This window comes from Xenopus laevis, chromosome 5L (assembly GCF_017654675.1).
Source record: "Xenopus laevis strain J_2021 chromosome 5L, Xenopus_laevis_v10.1, whole genome shotgun sequence".
NCBI classification, from domain to species: Eukaryota; Metazoa; Chordata; class Amphibia; order Anura; family Pipidae; genus Xenopus; species Xenopus laevis.
In genome coordinates, this window is record NC_054379.1 from 109,094,634 (window position 1) to 109,108,254 (window position 13,621).

General features: G+C 37.9%; 1 protein-coding gene across 2 annotated transcripts in view; it reads right to left on the minus strand.

Annotated features, from left to right (window-relative positions):
* The window catches only part of LOC108716955, a 93,615-nt gene that overhangs the window by 46,587 nt on the left and 33,407 nt on the right, over positions 1 to 13,621 (minus strand). For both annotated transcript variants that reach the window (XM_041563247.1, XM_041563246.1), the window contains exons 14-24: positions 13,400 to 13,513; positions 12,810 to 12,923; positions 12,357 to 12,470; positions 10,813 to 10,935; positions 9,855 to 9,979; positions 8,887 to 9,054; positions 8,593 to 8,757; positions 3,941 to 4,074; positions 3,093 to 3,217; positions 1,894 to 2,109; positions 499 to 714 (exon numbers count right to left, since the gene is read on the minus strand). In XM_041563247.1, coding sequence (XP_041419181.1) covers positions 499 to 714; positions 1,894 to 2,109; positions 3,093 to 3,217; positions 3,941 to 4,074; positions 8,593 to 8,757; positions 8,887 to 9,054; positions 9,855 to 9,979; positions 10,813 to 10,935; positions 12,357 to 12,470; positions 12,810 to 12,923; positions 13,400 to 13,513 — 1,614 coding nt within the window. The remainder of the gene's footprint in view (positions 1 to 498; positions 715 to 1,893; positions 2,110 to 3,092; positions 3,218 to 3,940; positions 4,075 to 8,592; positions 8,758 to 8,886; positions 9,055 to 9,854; positions 9,980 to 10,812; positions 10,936 to 12,356; positions 12,471 to 12,809; positions 12,924 to 13,399; positions 13,514 to 13,621) is intronic.

The following is a 13,621-nucleotide window of genomic DNA, read 5'->3' on the forward strand; positions in this document are numbered from 1 at the left end:
GAAAATAATTAAACCATAGCCCTAACATTGTAATAAAATATTTTAGGTAAAAATGCAAAGTGTACCAAAAGCCCCCCCCCCCATGCTGGACAGTTATGGAACAGTAGGAGGGCTGCCATAAGAATGAAAATGGCAAGGGGTGACACTGGACAGGTTGTACATGTCTGCTGCTGTTTGCTGAACACAATTTCACCTATGATTTCATCATTTTTACAATTTGCATTAATTTAAGAATAGGCCTTTCTCTCAGTTCATAAACTAAAATTTCTGAATCCTAACATTGCAAATTCTTAGTTTTACAACACTGATCCATTCAGTTCCCATACTATTTTTACTTTGCTTTTTGTGTCAACAAGAAAACAGATCACATTATTGCATAGGAAGACAATCCAAACATTAGCAATATAACATATCCTGCACACATGTAAAACCTCATTAGACATACAGTAAGAAAATACTATTTCTTTAATACTATTTCTTTGACTTTCATGATATTACCTTGATATTGACTCCTTAATGCTGGTAATGTTGTAGACCAAAAATAGTTTTGGTATTGAGGATACCACCACCAGTACCAGAAATTATCATATGTCCAAGGAGTTGGCAAGAATCTTTCTTTTTCTCCATAGATAAGTGATCCAGACCAGTAATAGTTACATCTTGTGCCTCCTCCATACCAACTAGAAAATGCACTCTGGAAGCTGATATAGTTGTCTATGGGAACAGAAAAGAAAGCAACACTTATTTTACTTAGTGTTGTATCACTTTGGTAGTGTGACTTAAATTGTAATTGCAAATTGCAATTTGCAAATTACAATTTGCAAATTGCAAAAAAAATAAAATTTAAAGGTGACTAGGTTTTGTGGAACTGAGGTTCTGGTTTCATAGAACCACTTGTGTAGTGTTTAATAGAATGGCTAATTCTAAGCAACTTTTACATTTCTTTGTTTTTATATTTTTTAATTATTCTATATACTCAGTCTTGCATTTGTGGAGAGACCACAAAGGCCCAGGCCTAGGGCAGCAAGATTTCAAGGATGGCATGCCGCCCAGCCACAATCTAAGGAACACTGGGGATGCGCACAATTGCTTGGGGTGGGGGGCATGGGTACGTGCGCATAGGTTTGGGCGGGCACTAGGACCATGCGGCCTAATGGCGCCACAAAGGCCTGTAAAATACTATTCTTTTATAATATCACAAAAAACACAAGTAATAAAAAATGAAAACCAACTGCAAAGTGTCTCAAAATATCACTGTCTACACCAGTGATCCCCAACCAGTAGCTCGTAAGCAACATGTTGCTCCCCAACCCCCTAGATCTTGCTCCCAGTGGCCTCAAAGCATGTGCTTATTTTTGAATTCCAGGCTTGGAGGCAAGTTTTGGTTTCATAAAAAACAGGTGCACTGCCAAACAGAGTATCAATGTAGGTTGGCAATCCACATAGGGGCTACCAAATGGCCAATCACAGCCCTTATTTGGCACCCCAAGAACATTTTTCATGCTAGTGTTGCTCCCAAACTCCCTTTACTTCTGAATGTTGCTCATGGGTTCAAAAGGTTGGGGATCCCTGGTCTACACCATACTACTATCTACTACTACTATATCACTATGGGGCAGAATAATGTTTTATTTGGTCAACAGGGTGTCTGCCATCAACATATCATATTTCTTTTTCTGGCAACAATTATATACCACACTGTAAAACAGATTTCAATATATTATACATGTACAACTTACAAATCTTAGAAAAAAATAAGAGAAAAATAGAATGTAGAAACTCTGTATAAATGGAGAAATAAAATGTTTACAAAGGTAAGCTTGATGTTTTGCTGAGGCTATTCTGGACACTGGGGTAGAATAAAGGAAAAATGCTTATTAGAACGTAACTGACCTGAGCTTTTCCTTGGGAAATAATAGTTATTTAGTCTGTTTGATGAAGTGAATGATGAATCAAATATGGCTTGCCAGAAAGAGCAGGGACAAGGAGGAGAATAGAAGGACCAGTATGGATATGGCTCGTTGTAATACCAGCTGAGACACTGCTGCCAGGAGTTTCTGGTGTTTACTGAATTAGCTTCAAGTCGATAAGCCCAGTATCCATTTCTGTCTGTGATAGGAAAGAAATACAAAAATGGACAATAGTTTAACTCGAGTAATGCTGTTAATATGCTTGTCATGTTGCTTTTTAGATGATAAAAGACTTTTAGGGGCAGATTTATCAAGGGTCGAATTTCAAATATGAAAAACTTTGAAATTGGAATTCACAAAGACCAATCAAAATGAAATCAAAGGTTTTTTTTGGCCAATTAGGTCCGTTTTTGATCAAATAGGTCTGTTTCGAAATTCAAATCGTACGAATCAAAACTAATATCGTATTCGAATAGAACGATTTGAAGTACACCAATTGACTCCAAACAGGTTCAAGGAGGTCCCCCATAGGCTAAAACTGGAATTTTTAGATGGCGAATGGTCGAAGTTGAATTTTTAAAGAGACAGTACATGATGAATTTCGAAATTTAAATCAATTTTGGACTATTCCCTAGTCAAAGAACACAAAAATTAGCTCGAAATTAGAGTTTTTTAAATTAGAATTTTAACTTAGATCTTTGATAAATCTGCCCCATAGAGTATATTGATAGAAGAAACAGATCTTTATCAAATGCACTAAAATTTAAATAGAGGGTGTTTTTCCCAACCATGTTACCTTTCCTAAACAAATAACACAATGACATATCATTTATTATTGCTGTTATCGAACTTCATTACTCCTGTACATATATTTATTAATAAATAGCAGTGGGAGTTGCCATGGTGTTTGCATTTATACAGTCAACGGTATTTCAATAAAAGACAACAATTTACTGTTTCTAAACTATGAAGAGCAGGGAATACAAGTTTTGTAAAATGAACAGAAATATGAAGGAATTGGTCGACTGTTTAACCACAATAAACCTATTCCTGATATTGTATTGTCCTTTGAAAATAAAATATATTGAAAATAAGCCTTACTTGTTCATATGATATATTTTCCCCATCAAAAAGTTATGTAATATATTAGTTTGTGCAGTACACATCAATTGTTGTACTTACTAGTATTGTATCCTTTATACTGGTCTGGCATGTAAATCATTTGGAGGTTACCACTGGATGTCTGAGGGTCATTGAATGCTGGCAGAGCTGGGGAATTGGCATAATTATTTTGTCTAGGCTCGCCACTGATAACAAAAACAAAAACATTAAATATAAACACATCTCCAAAAACCGTTATAATTAAATGTTTACACACATAAAATTGTTGCAAGTCAAAATTATTCCGAGGCCCATTGGCTTTAATGCATTTGGACAAAATAGTCGCATGTATAAAAATTGAAGCTATAGTCAAAATTGACACATGTCAAAATAATTTTGATGTCCAGTGACTTCAATGGGTTTTGTGAATGTATCGCCGTTTCGCAAATTTATTCGCTGTTTTGCAACTTTTTCGACAAAGTGGGACAGATTCGCCCATCACTACAATGGACCCATGAGTGCACCAATAGGTTCTAGCAAATTCCCTATGCAATAGAATGGGTGAACTTCCACAAGCTAGAGACCGAAAGACTGGAAAAACAACCCCATCTGATTTTACCTTTAGGATCCCCTGACTCTAAATCATTGTAAACGACTATTGAACTACATCATTTTTGTTTGTATACAATAGAATGTCTAGAATGTAATTAATGTAACAAATAAAAAGGCTTAATCCTTTTCAAAATTCAATAGCAATACAATTTCATAAATCTTACAGTCAAGGTGTGACCATCAGCTAGAAGAGGGGAGAAGTAGTATATGTACAAACCACTTATACTATGCACATGTTCATTAGTTAAATATGTTGTAGCATATATCAAATTTGCAGTTCTGAAACACTGAGACACTGAAAATTTAAACAAGATTACCTGAAATATCCCATTTTTGGGAGATAATATGTAGGCAGTGCTTCATATCTCCAGTTCATTCCTCCGTCATCAAAGCGGATAAGGCAGAAAGAATAGATTCCGTCGGTGACTAACACAGCTTGATAGGTATTTGTCTGTAAATAACAATTAATATAATTTAAACAAACCTGCATGTACCTAATCAAAACATGGCTATTTTGTAGAATATAATTTTAACAATTCTTAATATGGGGCTGGACACCTGTTAAAGGGGTTGTTCACCTTTGAGATAACTTTTAGTATGATGTAGAGTGTGATATTCAAAACAATTTGCAATTTGTTTTCATTTTTTATTATTGAAGGTTTTTGAGATACTTAGCTTTTTATTCATCAGCTCTTCCAATTTGCATATTAACCAATCTGGTAAGTAGGGTCCAAACTACCCTAGCAACCATGCACTGATTTGAATAAAAGACTGGAATATGAATAGGAGAGGGGCTAAATAGAAGGATCAGTAAAAAAAAGTAGCAATAACAATACATGTGTAGCCTTACAGAGAATTTGTTATTTAGAAGGGGTCAGCGACGCCTATTTGAAAGCTGCAAAGAGTCAGAAGAAAAAGGCAAATAATTATAAAAAATAAATAATGAAAACCAATTGAAAAGTTGCTTAGAATTGGTCCTTCTATAACATATTAAAAGTTACCTTAAAGATGAACCACCCCTTTAAAGGAGAAGGAAAGGCTTGCAGCACTTTGGGGTGCCAAATGTTAGGCACCCCCAACTGATCATATTCACTTACCTGAAACCCCGGGCTGATGCTCCTATCAGCAGAAATCTGCACCGGCCCAGGGTTATACCAGTGAGCACCATTGAGAGATCCACTTAGTCTTCTTCTTTCTTCAAATTTCCCGGGGCAAACGTGTAAGAGAGTGAATTGTGTTGTGAGAGGGTGAAATGGTTAAAAATGTTGTTTGTGAATTATGTGATGTTAATGAGAATTTTTGTATGTAACACTGTGTAAATGGTTATCTCAATTCACTAGGTGGCAGTAGAGTGTTATTTGGGTGAGTGGCCAGCAGGTGGAGCTCAAGGATAAGAAAAGTGTAATTTATTCCCCATTAGCAGATGGGAGACACATGAACAGAATGAGGACCAGCACATGCAGAGGAAGTGATACAGCAGTGGCTGGGAAGCTGGGCAGCTATAAAAGAAGGCCACACCCTAGAGTTAGAGTCTGAATGGGAGGATGCTGTCTGAAAGGAGCAGTCCTGAAGAAGAGCTAAAACAGAAAGGAAAGTAAGATAGAATTTAGCATAGTAGTTCATAGTTTAGCAGGCACTAGGTGTCTGAGATAGGGAAGTTAGTATGGGTAGTCTTTTGCCCCGACAAGGAGCGTAGTCGGATTAGGATCCGGGGAATAATTCCCAAGATAGGGTAATAGTGGTGAGGTTGTTAGGCAAGAGAGGGTGGAAGTAGAAGACTTCAAGTCCAGGTGGCTGGTACCCGCCGGAGTGGTCAAGGGGCACTGGTCGAGTGCCGGATGATCGAAGCGGGGGACTGGTGGAATGGTGATGGGGTGTAGTGGTGCACCGGATCACCGAGCCAGACCAAGGAGGACCAGCAGAGTGTGAGTAAAGAGTAACCCTATTGTAAACGCTGGGTAGTAACGCACAGACTACCAGGTCGGAAAGAAATTGAAAGGTTAAAGTGGAAACGCCAATTGAAAAGTCTGTTGGAATTTGTATATGACTGCCAGTAACATATCCGAAAAATAAAGAAGTTTCATTTTTTTAAGAATTGGTGTTCCGACCTTTTTATGTTTGGGGTCTGTGTCAAGAAATTCCCCTTACAAACGCATGCACAGTTGAACAAAATAGCCAACTTTTTAGTTAAAGTTCCGCTTTTCTTTCTAATGTGCATGCGTAGCCGCGAAAAGACAGAGGAAGATGGAAGAAGATCGCTCCGTGGTGCTCACTGGTATAACCCCCGGGTCCGTGCAGTTTTCTGCTTATAGGAGCACCGGCCCGGGGTTTCAGGTAAATATACATTTGGCACCCCCAAGTGTACGAAGCCTTTCCTTCTCCTTTAAAGGAGAAGGAAACCCCCAGGGCGCTAAACCCCTCCCCCCCTCTCCTGTGCTGCCCCCCCTCCCTCCTCCCCCCTGGCCTACCTGTCCCCCTGGGCAAATGCCCCTAACTTTTTACTCACCCCTCTGCGCAGTTCCTGTCCACGGAGTACGCAGTCGCCATCTTCTCCCACGCGCGTCTTCTTCCTGCTCTGATCGGCGTTTTCTGGCGCATGCGCAGTAGGAACAGGTACCGCTCTACTGCGCATGCGCCGATGTCACGAAGTTTTCCGATTTCACTTCGTGACATTCGGCGCATGCGCAGTAGAGCCGTACCGGTACCTGTTCCTACTGCGCATGCGCCAGAAAACGCCGATCAGAGCAGGAAGAAGACGCGCGTGGGAGAAGATGGCGACTGCGTACTCCAGGGACAGGACCTGCGGCAGAGGGGTGAGTAAAAAGTTAGGGGCATTTGCCCAGGGGGACAGGTAGGCCAGGGGGGAGGAGGGAGGGGGGGCAGCACAGGGGAGGGGGGGAGGGGTTTAGCGCCCTGGGGGTTTCCTTCTCCTTTAAGTAACAATTACAACTATTTTTAAACACCTGCCTCTGAAGTAGAAATTTCCTCCAGTGCCACAGTGAGAGGGGTCCTGAGACAGAGTCGTTTATATAACTTGTTGGTCCAGCAGCAGCAGGGGCAGGATCAATAACAGCAAGATTGCTTCCAAAAGCTCATTGCATGTATAACTTTAAGTTATAGGGATTCTGTCATGATTTTTATGATGATGTTTTTATTTCAAAAATTCACTCTACAATATAAAATGTAATCCCTGCACCAGCAAGTGTATTTTTTTAGTTGTAATATTTGTGTGTAGGCAGCCATCTTAGGTCATTTTACATGGTCATGGAACTGCTTTCTGGCAGGCTGCTGTTTTTCTACCAGGGAGCTGTTATCTCGTGCTAAGGAGCTGCTATCTGGTTACCTTCCAATTGTTCTTTTGTGAGGCTGCTGGGGAGGAAAGGGAGGGTGTGATATCACTCCATCTTGCAGTACAACAGTAAAGAGTGACTATAGTTTATCAGAGCACATGTCACATGACTGGGGGCACCTGGGAAACTGACAATATATCGAGCTCCATGTCAGATTTCAAAATTAAATATAAAAAAATCTGTTTGCTCTTTAGAGAAATGATTTCAGTGCATAACTCTGCTGGAGCTGGTGCGCTTTGAGTTTTTTTTTTCCCCATGACAGTATCCCTGATCAGGAGGGATTTCCCTGCATTGACTTAGAATCTGAGCAAGGGGCCAATTCATACATGATCGGTATATATACTAATAATATCCCTAGTGCTACCAGTACTACTAGGAGCTGTAACCACAGAACTGTAACTAAAGTGGCTGTGCTGGAATGTTTTAAAGATGAAATTAAAGTTCCAAATACCTAATCCCACCATTAAATTGCATTGTGTTCATTTTAATGCAATGCTCATTAATATTTATGGATTACACATCTGGGTGGGTATCATAGCTACCTAATTTAAGATGACTAAATTAAATAAAGGACATCAACAGCGCCGCAGGGTCTGCTTCCTCTATAGTTACACCCCTGGTGTTACTGAATAACAAATGGGCCTCAACAGCACAGGAGACCATATATTTGCACCTATATGCTGCAGAAATTAATTTATTCAATTGTTAGTAGTTAGTAATCATAAGTAAAACAGTTTACCGTGTGTCCACAATTGGATGATCGCCCAAAGAGCTCTGCAATTACCTACATTTGCCTACCATGTATTTGAATTGGGCATATCTTCCCCACCCAAGCCACATTATTTGTACTGCATATACCCCCTCCATTTGCCAGCACCATCACATTTTCATAAAACAAATAGCAGCTTTCACCAAGCGTGCATTTTCCCTCTGACACATCATCAGTAACATTGACATGTGCAAACAGGACATGTATGCTGTAAAGTTCATGCAATGCAGAATGCAGGTTTACACAGACACAACATATTTTGATAAAAAGTTCTACTGAGCTCAGGAGAGGTGGTTAGGAGAAAAGAATAGGATCAGACATCTAGAGTTTCTATGGGAACCAGCAATGCTATCTCTTCATTGTCTGTTAGACTGGAGGGTGCGTTTAGTAATCTGAGCTGAGAAGAACTGAGCATGTTCATGAGCCAACAGCCAAAATTAATTCCTGAGGGAGGGGGTAGAGTGGGTTAGAGGAGGAGAAGGAATTCTAAGCTATTAAAGGGTGCCAGGTATCTAAAGATTTCAAAGAGGCTGTTCACTGATATATTTTTTTGTGGGGGGGTACATGTCCTCTAATGTTGATCCATGGCTTCTTTGCCACTATGTACTATAGAGCACTGTGTTAAAATGATACCTCACACGTGTCCAGTCCCAGAATACAATGCCCTCACAGTGTGACCCCCTTCTTGATATTTTTCTATCACTGTGCACATTTGCTTAAGTTCCTCTGCTGGGGGTGGGGGGATTACACAACATGTATAATGTCCCCATTTACACATTGCCTTAAATCTAAAGTTCGTAGGGGAATGCGTTTGCTGGTCACTGGATATCAGTCTAGCCTAAATGCTTACATTGGCTGTTGTGAAGTAATACGATGGGTATGGTCGAACTTGCTCCCATGTGATCTTGATAGCCCAACGGGCTGTAATTTGTTTATTAAAATAGGTTTGTATCTCAGTTTCAAGTTGCGTTTTGAATGAGGTCTCATAGTATGGTGATTGTTGGAAGTCATACGTCTAGGAGAAAAAGAAACACTTTTTTAAACAGTTACTAAATATATGGTTTAATACAGTGATGATGTTATAGAGAGTAACATAATTGAGAATAAAGAATAGAAAAAGAAGCAAGTATATAAACAAAGTTACCTGGTAATACAGTTCCCCTGATTGGGACATATCAGCATCCGCCCAAAAAACTGCAATCATGGGAGGCCTAAAATAATCATTGCTGTAGAAATAACTATAGGGATAGTTGTATATGTACATGGGTTCATAGAAATAACGCTGGAACATGATAACCCCATTGTCTGTGAACTGAGAAGCAAAAAAGAGGGAAAAGAGGACAAGAGATTATACAACAAACTAATCAGATATAAACAACAATTATGCAGCATGTTTCACCATAATTCTATATTTGTAATAATAATTATTATCAAAAGCAAGCAGACTGTAGTTTGCAGTAGTTTACTTTCGTTCCATTCTTACAGTCTGTCTCAGTGTTATGAGCTTCTACTACTTACATCACCTCACAAATTTTAATCAGGGGTATTTTTAAAGGAACTGTAAAATCAAAAAATTTAATTGTTTTAAAGTAATAAAAATTAGGGATGCACCGAATCCACTTTTTTGGATTCGGCCGAACCCCCTGAATCCTTCGTGAAAGATTCGGCCAAATACCGAACCGAATCTGAACACTAATTTGGAAGGGGTAAACATTTTTTACTTCCTTGTTTTGTGACAAAAAGTCATGCAATTTCCCTCCCGCCCCTAATTTGCAATGCAAATTAGGATTCGGTTCGGCCAGGTCCGAATCCTACTGAAAAAGGCCGAATCCTGACCGAATCCTGAACCGAATCCTGGATTCCACTGTTCAACCTGTGTCATTTAGCCTTTTTTCAATTTCCGCCATTGCTCCACAGCAGCTTGTTTATATGAACTATAGTAGTGTTTCTATAGCAAACAGATCAGTTTTACCAGTGCAGGGCAACAGTACATGATATTTTCATTACTTTAAAACACAATTTTTTTGGTGTAACTGTTCCTTTATGACCCAAACTACTTTGCTCTACAATATGGTAATGCCAGATAATTTATTCAGTGTCAGGATTACTTACATATAAATTGCTGTAGAATGAGTAGCCAAAGGGAAAGCGCATTGGAACACTAATTAATGGAGAGGTAAAATTTTTTAAACGTTGGGTTATTCTGATATCCGATCTGTATTCAAACAGACGTTTTTCTGTAATTAAAGAAAATTGAAAATGCAGTTTATATAAACGCATTGGGAAAAAGAAGACTTTACTTACATAGATCAAAGTTGTCTCAGTTGTCTATCTCCATGCATTTTCCAATATGTATAGCTTTTTCCTTACTTTAGGTGTAGTTTGTTGGCTAATAAAATCAGTAATATTTATTCATTTGCATATCATTACATACTGTTTACATGAACAGTAGTTAATCCTGGTCTCCAAATAATCGGATCCAATTTAAATGTGGTAATTTACATAGAGGGCCAAATAGGCCAATAAATATATTCATGAACCCAATTGTGCAACAGATAACCTTATGACACAGATGATCTTATGGAATAGGTATTCAGGTCAGAACTGCAATAAAATTTGACAAATTGATGAAAAATATGTCCAGCTTTAGTTAAAATGTTCTCTCATTTCAAGTGATATCTAAAAAATTCTACTTAAATAAAGCTCTGAGTGCAACACTATAGAGAAAACCTAATATCAGATAGACTACCTCTGCTAATAATATAAGGAATGAACATACTGTACTTAGAGTTATTTATATGCACTGGGCACAATTTCAGTAAGGTTAATGCAATTAAAGTTGTAAAATTTAAATAAGGTCTAGTAAGTTATAGCAGCCAACCAAATGTTTCCTTTTAAACATTAGATCAGAAAATGGTGCCTGCTGATTACAGGGTTACTAGATCCGATGCAAATTTAGCACTTGTTGGTACAGAACCCTCTAAATGTGCAAAGGTTAGATGCTGCAAATTCTTACTGGAAAAAGAAACAGTCTAAATTACATTGAAATACATGAATCACAAATACTTACCCCTGCAGGTAAATCCATCACCAAAATATCCACTGTTGCATGTGCATGTATAGGATCCATAAGTGTTTGTACAGTAGGCTTTCACACTGCATCTGCTTAGCCCCGTAGCACATTCATTTACATCTATAAAGGCAGTAGGTTTATATCACAAAAAATGAAAGTATTCAGTGGTGGCCATAAAATCTGAAGGACAGAATATGTCACTATGCCTGTAGCAGAGGTAGTAACAGCCCTGTAGCAGGACTAAGATAGGTGGAAAGGAGGTACTGCGGGTTCGTAAAAATATATTTAGGGCTAATATAGAGATTGCATAGACATACAGAGTTCATAGGCTAAATATAACTCTCTTTAATTGAGCTAAAAGCAGCACCCTATAAGCTTGCCCTATATGAATGTGTTATTGCCACAATTATTAAAGATGACTGCTATAAAATTGTAACATTCTCATGGTTTGTAATTTAAGGTTGATCTACTTAAGTTTAAATTGTGGTTTGCTTTGGTCTTAAGCAGAGATTAGCTAAGAAGATGCTTATTTTTAAATTCATTTAATAATGCGACTTTCCCTAGAATATGATTTTCTCTCATAGTTTATATTATTAAAAAACTACCTTTCTCATATTTACGGACTCATATTTACATATGAATATTAATGACCTGTTTGTTGAGTGGATAACATGTAAATCTTTATGATGTCTGCTTGTAATAGACATGCCAGTGGGTATCTTCTTTCCTCTACTAGCCCTGCAGCAGAACTCAATGCTCCCAAAGTTTTCTTTCCATTTTGCTCTGAATGGCTGAAAGGGGCTCATTTAATCTGCTGTTTTAGGAGAATGTCTCACTAATCAGAATTTAAGAGTCTCAAATGAATTTATCCGAGAGCTGTGATGAAATTCAGTATATGATGGTAGCAGCATATGCAAATGCTTACAACCTTTGTAAGGTTGAAAGGCAGACTGATAAAGTCTGCCTTGGAAGAAATTATTTGTGAAATGGATGGAGAGGGGTGAGGGTGTTATTTATATGGTGGCTAAAACAGTGCAGGGAAAAGTATTTGTTCTGTAGGGTGAGGGTGGCAGGGGATTGGGTTTGTGCAGAAGGAGAAGGAAAGGAGAAGAGACTTTGGAATAAAGAGCATGGACATATGTTTGGCAAGGTAGCATCTTAAGGTATCAGAGCAAATGACTGACAGGCATCGTTAAGGGTTTAGGGGGATCAGAACACAGAATACAGAATACATATGTGGAATCACACTAAATAATATTGTGGTATGTATGTACTGTGTGCAGTTGTTGTAAGGGTATCTGATTTTATTGTAGCATGGTTGTGTAAATATCAAGATGTAGCCATGTGTCATTAGCCTAAGAAACAGCTCTCTTTAGAATTATTTGTCTAAAACTTTTAGACATTTATTTAGTCTGGTATTTACTGGCTGAATGGTAAAAATAATAATTGATCTGAGTGTCATTGAAGGATAACAGAGCTTGAAAAAACAACCGTACAATATACAAATAATAATGCATAATGCAAATGATAAAGTAAAGTACCCTGATCACAGAATGTTCCCTGCCAATTCACTGCACACCGACAAGAGAATCCATTGACTCTATCAATGCACACTCCACCATTTCTGCAGGGGTTGCTGGCACATTCATTAATATCTATAGTAAGGAGGAAAAAAATAATAATTTAGCATTTAATGCATGTTGCGCTATGTACATAACACACTATTCAGATATGTAATTAATTGTTGATTGACTAACTAATGCATCTGTACTATCATGAGCATATTAAATTAGCTTCTGTATTGTATTGAACTAAGACCATTGCAGCACATGTTGTAACACGTTGTAAATACTGACATAAAATTATTTTGGGGTAAATAATGTACTCTTGTAGATTTACTGATCCATAACTATAAGTAAAATAAAACATTAAAGCAATTTTGCAGTTTTGTCTCATTCAAAATACATCGTTAAAATCATTCTAATGTTACTCACCGATTTCACAGAATCTTCCCGTGTAACCAGGAACACAAGTACAGGAGAAAGCATTGACCAGATTATTGCATCTGGCTCCATTCCAGCAAGGGTTACTCAGGCACTCATTGATATCTAGAGATAAATATTGCTTATTACTATATTATATATGAATAATGTGAACTGATGTTAATCATTTATCAAAGGTTGAGTTTTATATACTTCAAATGAACTCAAATAAACTCACAACTCAAATGTTTCTGATTTTAAAAAAAACTCGAACGCATTGATTGAGTTTTTGGTGGGGAAAAAACTCAAACTGATCGAATTGATTGAGAATTTGACTAAACAAATCAACTTGAAAACTCTAACTTTCATGGAAAACACAACTTGAAGCTTAATACATCTGCCCCTTACTGTCAGCATTTTGAAAAATGTGTGTTAACTGAGTACTTGCACTTTTTGGCAGGTTTCCTATTCTAAAATAAAAATGCATGCCTCACACCTTCACTTGACTAATAAGCAGTATGTTGGGCACAATATAATCCTAAAGTTTAAAAGCATTCTCCCAAGTACGCTAGTTTTGTAATTTCGCAGTATAATCATTTTACCTTGATCGCAGTTTACACCTTGGTATCCTGGTACACACAAACAAGTGTAACTTCCCAAGGTATTTGTGCATTGCCCTCCATTTTTACATGGCATTGAAAGACATTCATTAACATCTGAAATATAAGGACAAATATTTAAAAGGTTCACGTGAATTCATGACAAAAATAAAGCTTCCAAATCTTTGTTCCAGTGATGAACATTGAAAATGCTCGTGTAGATTT